The sequence below is a fragment of the Mercenaria mercenaria genome, chromosome 13 (assembly GCF_021730395.1).
Source record: "Mercenaria mercenaria strain notata chromosome 13, MADL_Memer_1, whole genome shotgun sequence".
Taxonomy (NCBI): domain Eukaryota; kingdom Metazoa; phylum Mollusca; class Bivalvia; order Venerida; family Veneridae; genus Mercenaria; species Mercenaria mercenaria.
In genome coordinates this window covers 17,876,413-17,894,184 of record NC_069373.1, presented here as the reverse complement: position 1 = coordinate 17,894,184, position 17,772 = coordinate 17,876,413, and the positions used below count along the sequence as shown (strand labels likewise).

Genomic DNA, 17,772 nt, shown 5'->3' with positions numbered 1-17,772 from the left:
AGTTTTCCAGTTTTGAAGACAGTTGTTTTACGTAGTTTCTTTCAGCTCACCTGAGCCAAAGGCTCATTGTGAGCTTTTGTGACAGCTCAATGAACGTCGTGCGTCGTCAGTCGTCCGTCGTGTGTCCGTCAACATTTTATATACATTTAAACTGCCCAGTTTTTATGAAACACAAAGACCAATAGTCACAGACCATTAGTGACTGTCAGGTATGCTCTTATAGACACAAACTTTCATTTGCATGTTTGAGACTTTTACTTGCTAATTGAATCAAATCTGGGATTTTTCTCTGAAGTAGTGAAAGAATCACAGGCACGTTGTCATCTAGCACAGTTTTTTTTGCATCTAAGAACTATAACAAGAAAGGCTGCAGTTTTTTATTTGGTTCATACATGATATATTTTCTAGACATAAAACAATCTTTGAAAACAAAAATTATCATTTTCTCACAATTTTAAGTTTTCAAAATTACATTTAACAATTTTAACATATTTTAGGGTTAAATTTTACAGGTGTAAACTTACAACAAAGTTGTGCTTGTCACCAGTATTTATGGCAACATTTTTGTTTATTATTTCACATTGTAAAGTTTACTAAAAATGTTCAATGTTACGTATATTTTCATTGTCATTTAAGGTTTTAAGTTAATATATATCGGGTAATACTTTGTAGGTAAGAAAAATGCTGTTACATTAAAACTGATATCAAATATATTTTTTTTCCTTTGTGTGAAATTTCAAAATATTTTTGGTTTGAAAAATAAAAGGGAAGTAATTACTAAATTTTAACATTTTACTGTTTCCAACCAGAACATGGTTTATCATTGATTTTAATTAACAGAATAGTAAAAAGTCTTATCAAAAGAACTTACATTCTCTATGTAAATACTTTTATCCTGTTTCATTTGACATTATAATTTTTATCTTAGATGTACAATTAGGCCTAATAGGAAACTTTCAGATTAAACATTGTACCGACTGATGTTTTTTATTCTTAAAGCTCATTATGATTTTTTCATCCTTTAAATTTTTAAAAGTCAGAGTGACCAACTTTCCAAACTTAAAGTTGTTAAAGGGACGTAATTTCCCATTAGATATTTTAAATTGATGATTACTTGAAATGATGCAGTTTTCTATTCTGTTCATTTGAAATATCTGTTCACATTTTAAGCAAGGGTAGTTACATTCATTTTTTTTAAATATTATTTTCAGATTTTTTGGCCATGGTGGCACATTATGCCATACCTAAATTCTTACTACTTTCTTGTACACAATGTTTTTGACATTTTTTTTCTATTTTTTAATGGTGTTAGGATAATATAATAAGTGTTTATTGTCTAGTGGCTCACTTTATATTTATTTTCTCTTTCTGATGTTGTTAATTAATGCATGGGCTATGTAAAGATTTATTTATTTTGAGAGAAAACAACATACAATGTTGGATGTTACGCATACAAGATGAAGATGTGAAAAGTAACTTTTTTTTTCATTATGTTATGCTAAATCTGCTCATATGTACAACCGTGTATAGTTTTAGTGAAAGTGAATGACACAGTAACAGAGTTTATCAAACATAAAGGATATATTCGAAAAAATAACCTTTTTGATTTGTCACCACCCCCACCCACTTGATGTTGAAGGCGACACCTTAAACTTCTCAGTATAAATGCAAAGTTTTAAAAATTGTAAATCACTCCGCCGACATGATTATATCTAAGTAGTTTAGTTAATATTGAAATGCTTTGCCACGGACGTATATGTATTTCTGTGCAGACTGACATCTGGCATCTGTGTCTTGTTTCTTCCATAATAACCTCCTCTGTCTGTAGCATAAAAGATACAATCTATCAATAGACTAAGTATATTTTGCTGTATGAGTTACCACCCCCAAATGCACTGCCTCAAACAATGTACTTAGGTACTCGCTTTCCCCCCTGTTTACTCCTTTGTTTGAACTGGGCGTCGATTCATTTCTTGTCGATAGCCGTGAATGTGTTGAATTGCGTGTAACTTGTGCAATTGTCTGTATTAAAGATTTTGGAAAATATCAATCATAATGCATGAATATTGACAGATTCACCAAAGTATTTACGTCCATTTCTTCGTAATATTAGCCGCACCATGAGAAAACCAATATAGTGCATTGCGCATCCGCACAATCTGGTCAAGATTCATGCTGTTCGCTTTCAAAGCCTATTGCAATTAAAGAAACAGCGAACAGCATGGATCCTGACCAGACTGCGCGGATGCGCATGCTGGTCTGGTTCCATGCTGGTCGCAAATGAACTATGTTGGTTTTCTCATGGTAGGGCTCATATGTGTTACACTGAGATTTAATTTCCAATGGAAAAAACTGCATATAGTGGACAAACAGAAAAATGACTATACAAAAGAAAAACTTCATTATTTCCACTTTAAGAGTTCTGACATCATTACAAATACATGAACATTTTAACGGTTTAACTATTCGGAAATGTGACACCTTCCTGTGTCCTTTTCCGGGTCAAAAATGACAATTCTTGAGATACATAATAATTATGTTTTATTTGATGTCCATCATTTAAATTAAACGCAACCCTTTTTGTCAGTGGTTTTATGATATACTGCTAAACCCTAAACATATTAATTTGCGGCACCAAAAGTAGCAATCAAAAGTGCTGCTTCTCTCGCTTAGTATCTACATGTAACTTTCATGTATAAAGACAATTTGAATAGTATAGCTAGCTCATCTAGTCGCTTGTGTTCAATAACAACAGAAATATCACAATAATATTACATTTTATCTGTAAAATGTGCAAATAAAGCCTATAAATAACAATTAACATAGATCCTGAATGTAAACATGCTGCAGAATAGAATAAGCAAGAAACATCATCAGCTAGTTTATATACAGGATTCCGTAATATACAGTTATATAATTGTGAAAGTATAAAAAGATGATCCTTCTTAAACAATATTTCGGTAACATGATCATAAGCAAACATATAATCTCTGTTTTAAAATCAGCGTACACCATCATTTTGGCTAATACTAACAAAAACATACAATATTTCATTATACAAGTGCATTACATGACATAATAGTACAAATTATTAGCAAATGCAGAAAGGGAAAGTACTAAGCATAATTCTTTTTGCAGTATCGTACAGCCATACACATACAAATGTATCTGGCTTTCTTATAAAATCCTAGAGATATGAAGTTGTACATGTTCAGTTAAATGTTGTATCATAACTATGGTGACTGATTTCTGCCATGTCGTGATGGCGTGTTGGCGAAGCGAAAACTTGACAACCACCTGATTTGTCGAGTTTTCTACGAGAAAACACGACGTTTAGAGGGCATCGACACGATAAATTTATCTGTCGAGTTTTCATTTTGGCGTGTATGAATATGTCGTATTTGGCGCCCTTTATTTCGCCCCGCCGATAAGAAAACAGGACATATACCTTATTTGTCGGGTTTTCGTGTTTCGCCCCGCCGACACGAAAACACGACAAATATCTTATAACAATATTTTACTTCAAGCCTTGTCTACTTCTAGTCTGAACATATTTGGAATACAGTCTAGTAAAATCGTGAAAAAAATACTTCAGAGAATAGGAAAAGCACAAAACTTACATAACTACTTAAGGGCAAAACAAAAAATATGAGCATGAGATTTACTCTAAGAAATCCAATATGGCCGAAACATCCAAGATGGCCGCCTTACGTGTATATAATTTTAAGAAATGCCTTATATTATCTAATACTTAGATAAACAGTTATAGTAACCGCTTTAATTAGTTAAAATCACCTGTTTGAATAAATTTAAACATGTTGTGTTATTAAAGCACTATTCTTCCAACAAAAGTGAAAACAAATGTCTCCCCTTGATACAAATTTGCTATTAAGCAGAGGAAAAATCAGGATGCACTTATGTGAGCCAGAATTAAGTAAACAATGGTAGCTGACCTATAAAGAATGTTTAAGATGGCAACAGTCCTATGTAGAACTTTACAACAATTGTAAACTATGTTAAATATAGTGTATCAGAGAATAAATGATATGTGTTTTACTTTTTCATTAGTTTTCGCCACTCAGAATTTTGTTAGTAACTTAGAGAATTGATGAAACTTAGCAAGAATATTTAAATATGCTCGTACGGTAGAGCATGTGACTGTTACATCGTACATATGGTCATTCCCTCCGTCAGACTTTTTTTGGTGTGTGTGTTGGGGGCGGGGGAAGGGGGGTGCGGGTCATTGCCGTTTAATGAGCCTAATCAAATTGACATTTACATGTTCCTGCTATAGTTTGTTTTTGTCAAATTAAAGCACATTGTCATTAAAATAGTTTCATAGTTTGATGTGTGTGTGTATGTGTGTTCGGGTCAACAATTTTTCAGTCATATAAACGATGGTGTCTACATGTAGCAGTGAACACAAGGCCCAACATTATAGTGCTGCCTCACCGGAACATCACGCCGTAGACACGTGACATGATACCCTACCCAGACACATTATACTGACACCAGGCTGACCAGTCCTAGCACTATCCTCTTAATGCTGAGCGCCAAGCGAGTAAGCTACTAGTACCATTTGATACGTCTTTGGTATGACACGGCCAGGGATCGAACTTCATAGTTTCATGTCATTAGCATATAATATATAGTTACTAAATTAGAAGCAGAATCTTCAGATTTACAATGGTGTTCGAAAAATACGAAATAAAGTGCTGTAATATCTATTTCTGGACATTTTTGCTGAAATTAAAACTACCACTTTAACAGTCCAATGTCCGAATGACGGTGCCCTGTCAAACAAAACCAGTACAACTCGTGATTGCCGGTGATTCAAGTTTCTTGTCATTAAATGCATTTCTACACCTTCTTACAAACAAACAAGAGCGCCGCCAAGCGGGGCAATATACGCCCGAAGGGTTACATCAGAGGATGGGAGCAAAATTTAAAGAACTTGACTGTTGAAGCCCAAAGGACAGTAACAAGAAAAAGAAGAAATTCCAAAAAAAAAAAAAATTTCAAAGTCCACAAAAAAATTCTTACCTGGTAAAGTTATGTCAAAATACATCTAAAAATTGGATGTACCATCCATGTTGTACCACAGAAAAGTGGTCTCGGTTATTCCCTACTGCCAATAATAAAAAAAGTTTCAAAATAAGCTATTTATAGTAACACAAAAGGGAAGTAATTCAAAAAAAAATATTGTAAGAGAACAAAAATGGATCTGCCAAATACAAACAAGAGCACTGCAATGCATAGCAATATACACAAAGAAAAGTCATATATGACCTTTGACCCCTAAGTGTGACCTTGACCTTAAAGCAAGTCATCCAAAACATGCGCTCTGCACGTCGTCTCAGTGTGGTGAACATTTGTGCCAGTTTCTTTAAACCTCAAGCGTTCAAGAGTAAGAGCGGACTACGATCATATATGACCTTTCACCCATGTGACCTGACCTTGAAGCAGCATCCGAAACAAGCGCTCTGACTCGCTCGTGTGGTGAACATTTGTACAGTTTCTTAATCCTTTAACAGTAAAGTACAGAGCGACACGAAACCTTTGACCCCTTGTGACCTTGACCTTGAAATGACACATCCAAAACATGCACTCTGTACGTCGTCTCGGTGTGGTGAACATTTGTGTCAAGTTTCTTTGAAATCCTTCAAGGGGTTCAAGAGTTACACAGCGGACACGAAATTGCTAACGGACGGACGGACGGACGGACGGACAGACCGGCACCGGGCCCATAACATATGTATAATAAAAACTGTTCATGTAATATTCCTGTGATATTAATGAATTGGGACACTGAACTGGGATACATCGATCCATATCAAAAGCGAGCTTTAATTTTCAAAATATGACTGAACGTCGTTGTTTTCTGACGTCTGAAAAAGAGATGCTGTCTCTTTCATTATACACGTGCATGTTCTCGATGCCTTTGCAGAAGACAGAGCAACAAGGGAAATACCCTTAAGGGCCAGACGAAACAGGCCAGAAGACAGAAATCAAAATTGCTCAGTCCCGGTCGGATTTAAGAACTACCTATCATAGTCCTCCACCTGTTCCGTCAGACCCAATCAAAGAGGAAAGAGTAGCGTCCAACTGTAAAATTTGTTTGTTTGTTTTGGGTTTAACGCCATTTTTCAACAGTAGTTCAGTTATGTAACGGCAGGCAGTTAACCTAACTAGTATTTCTTGATTTTGTACCAGTAAAAACCTGTTCTCCGCAAGTATCTGCCAAGGCCTGAACACCAACAATGCGGTGTGACTCAAAACAGTTGGGTCATAAGGCGTAAAATAATTGTTTGTTTCCGGTATCCCGACCTATCCTAAATTGTTGGCCCGACACTAAATGTTTTTTATGGCCTTTGAGAATGTTTTCAACTTTTTAACAAAAAGTTGCAAAACTGCATTTTCTATGCTTTAAACATGGTCAGTGATGTTAGACATCAACTTACTGATGCTCTAATGGCATAACCCTCTTATTTGTATTCATTTTTTGACACAAAACTAATTTTCGAAAAGTCTCACTTAATAAAAAAATAATTCCAAAAAAAAAAAAAGTTTTCCGACCTACCTACCCTAATTGTTTTGAGCATGTTACCAGAAACAAAGAATTTTTTTATGCCTAACCTCTTTTAATGAAACGTTTAACAACTTAACTAAATACAATTGGAAAATTGCCATGATCCAAAATCTTACGAAGTTTGTAAACCACATCTTAATAAAAATCGGGCTTTGATATACCTTCTCGCAGAAGTGTCTTTAAATTACTATTATATTTTAAAACCAAATCTGAATTACGATAGTAAAATTTACCAAAGTATTTAGAAAATTTATAATAAAGGTAGCCCTGTTAAAAAAGAAGCTTATTTGTATACTGATTACGTTCATTGAAATCCTCAACATGACTACACCCTCTTGCAAACCGAATTACTTGAGATTTATAAATGTTGCATGGGGTTCATCCACATCCAAATGGGGGAAATTTACAATACTAAAATCAAAATCATCCCTCTTGTCATAAAACTTGGTATGTACAAAATGTAAATAGAGCGATGTAAATATAGAAATGAAGCAGTAGTACAATGTATCCGAATTGTTAGTTTTATTCAACTGGAACTCCCGAGGATAAATACTCTCCACAAATTTAGCAAAAAACGGATTATCCATATTAAGAATATCATTATTAAATGAAGTAATAATATCTGCCTGTGTATCTGGAGAAAGGCCCAACATAAAATCTCTTTCATAACAATATAAAAACAAATCTGCGACAAGGGGTGCACGGGAATACCAATTACTTGTCTGAAATCTGCATCCCCAAACCCGAAGTAAATATTGTTCAATAAAAAAGAAAGATAGGGTTTTCAATGCTCTTCTTTACAACAGAACATGACCAGCATGCTACAACTCTAGATCTTAAACATACATGTAGCAAAAAGGTTGCTTTCAAGTCGGGCACATATGGTGTCAGTATTCTATCCCTTTCCTGAGGGAATGAGGCTGACTAGAGGTGTTTCTGATAAATTGGAATCTTTCTGGTAGTTCTTGCCTCAAGCATCAATCTCACGCCAATAGCTCCTTAACTACATGCGCAAACTACATAAAGGCTGTCGAGGAAGATGTAATGTCAAAAGTGCTGAAATGCTCTACATTGCCTAATGCAAGTTTACTCATATTGTCTTCCATCTCGGGCTAGTGTGTACTGACATGTGTACCTTATTATGCCCCACTTCAAAGAAGGAGGGGTATATTGTTTTTCTGATGTCGATCGGTCGATTAGTCTTTCGGACGGTTGGTCCGTAGACCAATCGGGTTCCGGATGATAACTCTAGAACACTTGAGTCTAGGATCATGAAAGTTGATAGGAAGGTTGACCATAACCAGAAAATGACTTCTATTTGTTTTGAGATCAGTTGGTCAAAGGTCAAGATCACAGCGACCCGGAAGAGTTAAACTGTTTCCGGACGAAACCTTGAGAACCTTGGGCCTAGGATTACGAAACTTAATGGAGAGGTTGATCATGACCAACAAATAATTCCTATTGATTTTGAGATCAGTAGGTCAAAGATCAAGGTCACAGTAACCCGGAACAGTTAAACGGTTTTAAGACGATAACTTGAGAACGCTTTGGTCTAGGATCACGAAACCTAATAGGGAGGTTTGTCATGACCAGCAAATGGCCCCTATTGATTTTGAGTTCAGGAGGTACAAGGTCACAGTGACCCAGAATAGTTAAACCGTTTCCGGACGGTAACTTAAGAACGCTTAAACCTAGGATCACGAAACTTAATAGGAAGGTTGATCATGACCAGCAGATGACCCCTATTGATTTTGAGATAAGTAGGTCAAAGGTCAAGGTCACAGTGACCAAATAATTTCTGTTCCTTGTGCAGTTACTGAATGCATTAAGGGGGCATTTCGTGTTCTACGACCTCTTGTTTCAGATACAAGCTCACTTTGCTGAGTGATATATATCACAGAATAGTTTTTTTCAAGTTTGACCATGAAGGTTAATTCAATATTTTCAGCCATATTCTTCTTTGTTACACAGTTAGTATTGCATAATCAATAATTATTTGATCAATGTATTATACAGATATTGTGACAGTCGGTCCATAGTTGGACGGACATACAGACGGACGAACAGATGTAAAAAACGGGCAAAATAAAATAACTATCATGGATTTAATTTTTCCTTCTATCTTTGTACAAGTTTTCGAGAAACAATCTCCCTTACTTTCAAAGAAATCGCAGGATGACACATTTATTTCATATGTTTGGACTGTTTGTTGCCATAGCAACCACATTTCTAAATGGCATTGGCATTCTCCGAATTGGCATCTTTCCTTGTATCATGATTTATCTGCAGTGCCATTATAACTGTTAACTTCTATCTGTAATATTCTTCAACTGAGGAAGCGGCGTGGCTATAAGCCATACCCTAAGTAAGAGAACATGTCTTAGCTCCCGCCCACATATAGAATACTGTAGGGAAATGTTGAACTTTCTGAAACCGTTCCCTATTTCAGTTAGAGTACGCTTGTCTCGTGATAGTACCAACGCTTAAAAGGGAATGTTAACTAGTAGCCAAATGCGTTGTTCATATTGGCGGACCATGATACAAAACAGAAAGCGTAAGGGCCACTCGAATAATGATGTTATTTCTCGAAGGTTACGCCTTCTCGAAATAATCTAATTATTCTCGTGAACCCTACTCTTTATATTACTTGAATCATGGTTTACCTGCAGTGTAACTGTAAACTTCTGTCTGTAATATTCTTCAACTGAAGAAGAGGCGTGGCTATAAGCCCTACTCTTACTAAGTTAGAGAACATGTCTTAGGTCCCGCCTACAAATAGAATACTGTACGGAAATGTTGAATATCTCAGTTAGAGTACGCTTGTCACGTGATAGTACCAACGCTTAAAATGAAATGTTAACTTGTCAATCAAAATTAATAGCCTAATGCGTTGTTCATATTGGCGGACCATGATACAAAAACAGAAAGCGTACGGGCCACTCGAACAATGAGGTTATTTCTCGAAGACTACACCTTCTCGAAATAATAATAGATTAAATGCGTTTCATGCACTTTTTATGAGGTAACACCGAGATATGTGCTTGAAAGATCAGCGTAACATCAACAACGGGATTTTTGAGTGTCAGACCATTGAATCTTTACGGGATATTGGCATCATAATTCAGTATAGTAGTAGTTTTGCGTTTACCCTATGTTTAAGGTTCCTTCATTTACATAAAACACGATTGCCATATTTTACATGCCATTTAGGATGATGTAATTTATTACCAGTGTTGTGTCAATCTATGGCGTCGTACCTAGGAGGCATATGACGAAAATGAGGTTTTCAAATCTAAACGGCGGTTGATACATTTTGAACAGCCCGCAGAGCTAGAGGATCCCAGCTCTTTTAACGCCACATTTCTTAAAATGACAGTCAATAATTATTACCTTTTTTATCTGAAAACAGGTAGTACTTTCTGTTGATCTTCCGCACCAACACTTACGGTGTTTTTAAGAATTCCTTTTTTATTGTTATAACAAACAGACATACAGCACGTACAAAGCACACGATATTTTAACAGAGCACCTATCTATATTTGTACTGTACGATGGATTTCTTCTCAGTCAGGGAGTCTATGTTTGAAAAGAATTCTATTATAGGAAAGTGGATGCCACACGTGCTTTATGTTATACGTATTGTTGCTGGCAAATGATCAAAACAACTTTAACAAAACACACGGATGGAGGCATATCTAATTTACACGGCATTGTATTTTAGGCATCCTAATCGGGGATAATGTTTGCAAAGTCCAATGTTTGACAGTGTTGCATACTTTAGAATTCAGTTCTAAATCCCCTACTTCGAGTGTTTTCCGGGAACGGATATTAATAATTTACGGAACTTACTCGGCTTGTAGTGTATTTAATCTCAAATACAGTAAAAATTTAAAGTAAAAAATATGTAAAAGACGTCTCAAAATACACTCAGTAAAACTACTGACCATTTCACTTGATGCCCGATTGTTAAGTTTTGTCCATAGTCAAATGAGTCAACAACTGTTCGACTGACAGTTGTCAGTAACCTTGTAAAATAAAGTTTACCATATTAAGGAAATTTAAATCAGGGTGATATAAATGTCTGACAATTCAAGTTAGCTATTTTGATGGAATGCATTTCGATATCAGCTGAGGATTGTCAGCAACGCAGTCAATTTAGTAGTGCTTGCATTTTCCAGTCAGAGTTACTGCATTTAATTCGTCAAATAAAATGTTACTGATATTACCGTTTTTATAATACTAGTTAGTGATACAGCCAATTTCTACTGGATCAATGAATTTCTTTTTAACATATTTAGCGCCTTGATTAACACTTTTATGACTAATCAAAACGTGATACAACATTGATCGAGTACATATCATTATATTCATCTCTCTTCTCTCTCTAATTCAGTCCACGTATTCAAATATTCATACCAAACGAGGCTATAAAATATTAATTTACATTTACTGTGTGCATATAATTATTCCAAAGTTATTCATATATTACAAGAAACTGTAATGATTACAATCAAGGGGGCGTCTAAAACGGCACAATATAAAGCTTTTATCACAATATATAGCTTTTATCTTAGAACAATGTATATTTGGATTATTGCTGACATATACCGATTGCATTCAAATCGTTATGTATATTTCGGATATACTGCTATTCCATCAAAAGATATGTGATTTCTGTGATTTCTTATTCTGTCGTTAGCGTGAAAGATATAGAAAAATATCTAAGATAAATGCATCAAAAGGAACTAATTTTACCTGAATAATAAATAAACAAATACACTGAGACCAGGCAATTATTACTACTGCCAGGGAAACTTAATACTAACGTCAAAAGGTTCCGTGATTTTACAGAAACGCGCCGGAGAATATAAGGATCTTACATGCCTGCCTGGGCAAGACGGGGTTTTCCCTACCCGAGGGACAGTGTGGAATGGAAAACCGAGCGTTACGAGGTTTTTTATCCATGCTGTCCCGAGGGTAGGGAAAATAGCTGTCTTACACAGGCAGACATGTTAGATCATTTTTCTTACCTATCGTGTTCAAAATAGATCGTGGAGACAAATAGATTTGGGTATTTCCTGACATTATTTATAAAGTTTATGACGTCACAATGGTACAAGTACTATGTGACGTCACCGTAGTGCACGCTATTTTAGACAAGGTTTTTCCCTACGGAAAGACAGGAATATCTATCCCCGGCCCGTGCTCGGATAAATGTATACTTTCCCCGCTAGGTAGGCAAGAATATAAGGATCTTACATGCCTGCCTGTGTAAGACGGGGTTTTCCCTACCCGAGGGACAGTGTGGAATGGAAAACCAAGCGTTAGCGAGGTTTTTTATCCATGCTGTCCCGAGGGTAAGGAAAACAGCTGTCTTACACAGGCAGACATGTTAGATCATTTTTCTTGCCTATCATGTTCAAAATAGATCGTTGAGACAAATAGGTTTAGGTATTTCCTGACATTAATTATAAAGTTTATGACGTCACAATGGTGCCAGTACTATGTGACGTCACCGTAGTGCACGCTATTTTAGACAAGGTTTTTCCCTACGGAAAGACAGGAATATCTATCCCCGGCCCGTGCTCGGATAAATGTATACTTTCCCCGCTAGGTAGGCAAGAATAACTGTAATGGCGGTTTCCCTGCCTAGATGTAATTATCTAACAAGGTTAGCTTTCTGTAAAAGGTAGTCAGCGGACCGTTGTTATGCTCAACAGACGGCTTAAACGAGACTGTGAAATACATAATGCGGGTATACCATCGAGAAGTTACACAAATTAGAAGGACATTTCATTTAGAAAGAGTCTCTTTGGGTTTATATATTGCATTATTATTGTAAGAACCTGACGTTCTGAATATTAAATTGTATCTATTGTTTTATTCATGGCGCTAAATGTGACGTTTGGCGTCAATTTGTACGTGACGTCCAGTATACGTCTGACGTCGTTTCCGCCCGTTAGTTTTGTTATAGTTTAAACGTGAGTTAAGGAGCTTGGATGAAATTTACTTTGTTAAAGTAAATTTATTTGAGATACTAAAGTTGGTAAGGTTTTGTATTTTTTATTCAGAAATAATTGTTATCATTAAGTAAATATTGTTATTATTTAAAACGTCCATTTTTGCAGTAAAGAATTGATTTATTATTTTTATTAAATGTAATTTTTGAATGTTTGTAAGAATGCTGTTTTGTATAAATTTCTTGTACGTTTGTTTGAATATCTGTTTTTAAATTTATTGTAGAGAATCGGCATTTACGGCATTTATGGAGATGCACATAATTGTCAGAAAACAAATGATAGAAGCCGCATATCTCGCTTGTGTATGATTAAGAATCCCGAGTCCCTTACAATTCTCAACTGGTATCCTGAAAGATTCTGGATAAAGATACTGGTTCCTGAGAGATCGAAAGATGGAAACTGCGGAGTTTACCTCGGCAAAGAGGTCACGTTCTGCGCACCTTGCACAGCTGACCAAAATTTACAATGAACTTGAGAGACAGATGGTGTCTACAGAAAACGCTGAAAAGGTAAAACACTTATACAAAAATCTATGTGACAGATATGAACAGTTTAAAAACGCTCATTTTCACTGTCTGGAATTATGTGATGAACCCTCTATCATAGAATTGTTGAAGACGAATTATTCTAGTCAGCAGAAAAATCTAACGAATTCAACGAGCATTATTCCGAGTGGCAAAAACAGTCACTACATTCGGGTCAAGATGATAATATATCTACGATTAGCAGAACGAGTACAGCACGGTCATCTCGTGCGCAGTTACTAAATGCAAAGGCTAAAAGACTGATTGCAGAACATAAACTAAGAACACTAAGAGTAAAACAAAAAATAGAACAAGAGCAAAGGGAATTAGAAAATAAGCGGCAATTACTTGAACAAGAGAGCGAATTAGAAGAAGCAAGGATCGAGGAATCTGTCTGGCAGGAAGATATCGAATGTCCTGATAATAATGGTGGTCGGAACTTTCCGGAAGTAGCACGTGACGTATCCGTTAGCGGGCAGGATTCAGCAGAAACGGTAATTTCTCGTGACAAAAGCAATGGTAAGTTGGAAGATTTGACATCCATAAATATAGATACGGCTTTCCACAGGTTGGCATCCACTTTGCAGGAAGGATTTAATCTGCCTAAACCGGAACTGTTGACATTTAACGGAAAGAGTGACAGATTATTGTAAATTCATAAAGAACTTCGAAACAAATGTTGAGGAAAAAATCAGTGACAGTAGGTTAAGATTAAGTTATCTTATACAGTATTGTGTAGGCGAGGGTAAAAGTTGTATTGAGGATTGTGTTTTACTTGATCCAGATGATGGTTACAGGCGTGCAAAGAAAATTTTGCAAACTCGCTATGGTAAGCCTCATGTAATTGCCAGAAGTTATATTGATAGTTTAGTATACGGCCCTCAGGTAAAAGCCTCCGATGTTGATAAACTTTCTCAGTTAGCTTTAGAGATGCAAAAATGTGAAATAACCCTGTCCCAGTTAGGCTTTATTTCTGATGTAAGTAACTCAGAAAATCTCAGGCGCATTGTTAAACGCTTACCTATGCATTTACGTACAAAATGGGTAGAAGTTGCGCACGCTATTACTGAGTCTGGCAGAGAACCCTGCTTTACTGATTCAACAAAGTTTGTAGATGAAAAATCCCGTGTTGCATGTTCAGTGTATGGCCTTGATCTCGTAAAAAACGAGTCCCAGTCAAAGGTTGACAAACTGACCAATTGTAAATCAGATACTCATGTTAAAGGCAGAGTGACCATGTTAACCACTCGAACAGGTAATGAAAAACCAAGGTTCGAACGTAAATGTTATTGTTGTTCAGAGACATGTTCAGATTTGTCATCATGTAAAGTATTTGAGTCTATGAATTTAGGTGAGAGAAGAAAACTTGTTAGCAAGTTTAAATTGTGTTTTAACTGTCTTAAGGGCAAACATTTTTCAAATACTTGTAGAAAACCAAAACAATGTGTTGTACCTGATTGTACCTCTAAGCATCATACATTGTTACACACTTGGGTAAAGCCCGAGTCTGATCACACAGTTACACAGCCATCTGTAAATTGTGCTGCTACGAATGGGTCATTTTTAAAAACATGTCTAGGGATTATACCTATTACTGTAAAAGCTTGGAACGGTAACTCATGCCAGACGTATACGTTGCTTGACGACGGCGCGGATAAGACTCTGTATGATGAACGGTTGTTGCAAAAGCTGAACTATCCTGGGAAACCCGTTACCTTTCAAATATCCACCATAAGTTCCGTTGCCAGTAGTACCGTAGGACAGGAAGTTGACCTGCACGTGAAACCTGTTTCCGGTGGTGATGAAGTAAAACTTAACAAAATATGGTCGGTGAAAAGGCTACCAATTACTACTAGGTCTGCTGCTACTGCGGAAGATACTCGCAAAATACCCTACATATCTGACTTGAAAATTCCACGTGTCGACGTCACTGACGTCATGTTGTTAATAGGCACGGATTCACCAGACGCACACGTTCCCCTTGAAGTTCTCGCCGGAGAAAGTAATCAGCCGTACGCAGTTAGGACGCGGCTTGGTTGGACAGTTCGTGGTCCTGTTCCAGGAAATATTGAAAATAACGGAAAGGGAACAGTGAGCATTCACTATTGTCAATCTAGTGACGTCATGCTGCAACAACAGCTTGAGCGCATGTGGACGTCGGATTTTAATGACGTGCTTCACAATGAGAAAGATTCTTTGTCCCTGGAAGATAAGAAGGCTCTTCTATTATGGAATCAACTCTGACATACGAAAATGGCCACTACAAGATGGGACTACCTGGCGAAATAAAGATGCATACTTACCAAATAACCTGGCACTTGCACATGCGCGTCTTCACCAATTAAAAAAGAAGTTTTCCTGAGACGCAGAACTTCACGAAAAATACGCACTGACAGTAACTGATTATATAGAAAAGGGTTACGCTAAAGAAGTAACATCTACAAAAGATACAAATCGAACTTGGTATTTACCTCATCATCCTGTTACAAACGAGAACAAACCTGGGAAGGTCCGAGTAGTATTTGACTGCGCTGCGAAGTTCAAGGGTATTTCATTGAATAGCCAATTACTTCAAGGTCCTGATTTAATGAACAATCTAGTTGGAGTACTAACCCGTTTCAGACAAGAGAAAATTGCTCTGATTGCTGATATCGAGGCAATGTTTCATCAAGTGCGCGTGTGTGAAAATGACTGCGACGCTCTTCGCTTCCTATGGTGGCCTGGAGGGGACATAACTAAACCTCCGAAGATAAATTGTATGCAAGTCCACTTGTTCGGTGCTACATCCTCCCCAAGCTGTACAGCATATGCACTTAAACGAACAGCCGCTGATAATGCTAATAGTTATGAACCGGAAGTTATATCAACAGTTAACAAAAATTTCTATGTGGACGACTATTTAAAATCCGTATCATCTGAAAAGAAGGCAGTGAAACTTGCGAGAGATTTACAATCATTGATGAGTTTAGGTGGTTTCAGGTTGACTAAATGGCTCAGTAACAGTAGGAAGGTTATAGATTTGATATCTGAGGCAGAGCGTGCCCCATCAGTCGTCAAGCTTGAACCTGGTACCTCTCTCCCTAGCGATCGTGCTTTAGGTGTGATGTGGAATGTTAACGACGATACACTCAGTTTCAAGGTTAAGTTGACAGATAAACCTCTGACGAGACGTGGAATATTATCAGTTGTTAGCTCCATATTCGATCCACTAGGACTTGCATCACCAGTAACATTACAAGCAAAAGCCATCATACAGGAACTCTGCAAAGAGAAACTAGGATGGGATGAAGAAATACCATAGACACACTGCCATGAGTGGAAAGGATGGTTAGCCAGTTTGCCATACTTAGAAAATATTGTTGTCAGTCGATGTTTTCGTCCAAAAGATTTTGGAAATATAAAGAACACCCAGTTGCATATGTTCAGCGATTGTTCGGAGTTAGGCTACGGCGCATGTGCATACCTACGTATGGTGGATGAAGATGATAGAGTGATGTGTTCCTTAGTCCTCGGTAAATCTCGCCTTGCACCAATGAAACAGATTTCTATACCTCGCCTAGAACTGTCTGGAGCTGTAGTCGCATGCCGCATGTATGCAATGTTATCAGAAGACCTCGACATGAAAATCGACCAAGCCGTGTTCTGGGCTGATTCTACAATACTGCTGGGATATATCAATAACGCATCACGACGTTTCAAAACGTTTGTAGGTAACAGACTCAGTGTCATTCATGAAACTTCGTCACCTGACCAATGGCGCCATGTTGATTCCGGTTCGAATCCCGCCGACATTGCGTCTAGAGGTATCGACCCAAGTGATACACAAAGACTACAAACATGGCTTAAGGGTCCTAAATTCCTTCTTCAAGATCCAACTGCTTGGCCTGCCCATAGCCGTGTGCCGGAATTAGCAGATGATGACACGGAAGTAAAGAAGGAAGCTGTAATAAATAGTACAACGACAGATACAGAAATTGACAGAATTATAATGCGTTACTCCGACTTGACCAAACTACAACGAGCATTCGTATGGCTGCAAAGATTTAAAACTTATTGCAGATACCGTTATCTAAAACATGACGTACAAGTACCCACTGGCGATATTACAGTAATAGAAGTACGGAACGCCACACGAGACATATTAAAATGTGCACAGAAAGGACACTTTTCTGAAGAACTCTCAGCACTGAGAATGGATAATCCAGTGAAGAAAGATAGTAGAATCGCATCTTTGAATCCAATATTACATGACGGTCTCATACGAGTACATGGGAGAGTGAACGGAGAAACTCCAGATATCCGGTTTTCTACCAGCAAAATCACGTGACTACGCTAATAGTTATCTACCACAACATCAATGGTCACGTGGGAACTCAGCAGGTGCTTGCAGCTACGCGGGAAAAGTATTGGATACTACATGGCTCCAGTTCGGTAAAAAAGACAATAGGGAATTGTTTTATATGCAGACGACAACACAGTCCACTACTGACACAACAGATGGCACCACTTGTTTCAGAACAAACCACTCCAGACAAACCACCATTTACCTACGTAGGCGTAGATTACTTCGGTCCACTGTTAGTTAAGTCGGGACGCTCACATACGAAGAGATATGGTTGTCTATTTACTTGTTTAGCAA

The 17,772-nt window shown here is 37.2% G+C and overlaps 3 protein-coding genes across 3 annotated transcripts; all 3 read left to right on the top strand.

Moving 5' to 3' along the window:
* The first annotated feature begins 13,001 nt into the window (after nt 1-13,001).
* LOC123527045 (uncharacterized) lies at nt 13,002-15,377 on the top strand. Its single transcript, XM_053520770.1, has 3 exons — nt 13,002-13,118; nt 13,241-13,652; nt 13,873-15,377. The coding sequence occupies exons 1-3, from the start codon at nt 13,002-13,004 to the stop codon at nt 15,375-15,377; spliced, it is 2,034 nt and encodes a 677-aa protein (XP_053376745.1).
* A 343-nt stretch (nt 15,378-15,720) lies between these two features.
* Nucleotides 15,721-16,434, top strand: LOC128547687 (uncharacterized). The gene has a single exon (XM_053520769.1). The coding sequence runs from the start codon at nt 15,721-15,723 to the stop codon at nt 16,432-16,434; it is 714 nt and encodes a 237-aa protein (XP_053376744.1).
* Nucleotides 16,435-16,551: 117 nt separating this feature from the next.
* On the top strand, nt 16,552-17,460 carry LOC128547686 (uncharacterized). Its single transcript, XM_053520767.1, has one exon. It carries the CDS (start codon nt 16,552-16,554, stop codon nt 17,458-17,460), a length of 909 nt encoding a protein of 302 aa, XP_053376742.1.
* The last annotated feature ends 312 nt before the right edge of the window (nt 17,461-17,772 follow it).

Excerpts from the sequence above, each read along its gene's own strand:
- LOC128547686 (XM_053520767.1), top strand. The coding sequence starts at position 16,552 with ATGTTCAGCGATTGTTCGGAGTTAGGCTACGGCGCATGTGCATACCTA.
- LOC123527045 (XM_053520770.1), top strand. The coding sequence starts at position 13,002 with ATGGAAACTGCGGAGTTTACCTCGGCAAAGAGGTCACGTTCTGCGCAC. Across the intron at positions 13,119-13,240 it reads CTACAGAAAACGCTGAAAAG|TCAGCAGAAAAATCTAACGA; the intron begins GTAAAACACTTA and ends GAATTATTCTAG. Across the intron at positions 13,653-13,872 it reads TTCTCGTGACAAAAGCAATG|GCGAGGGTAAAAGTTGTATT; the intron begins GTAAGTTGGAAG and ends AGTATTGTGTAG.
- LOC128547687 (XM_053520769.1), top strand. The coding sequence starts at position 15,721 with ATGAACAATCTAGTTGGAGTACTAACCCGTTTCAGACAAGAGAAAATT.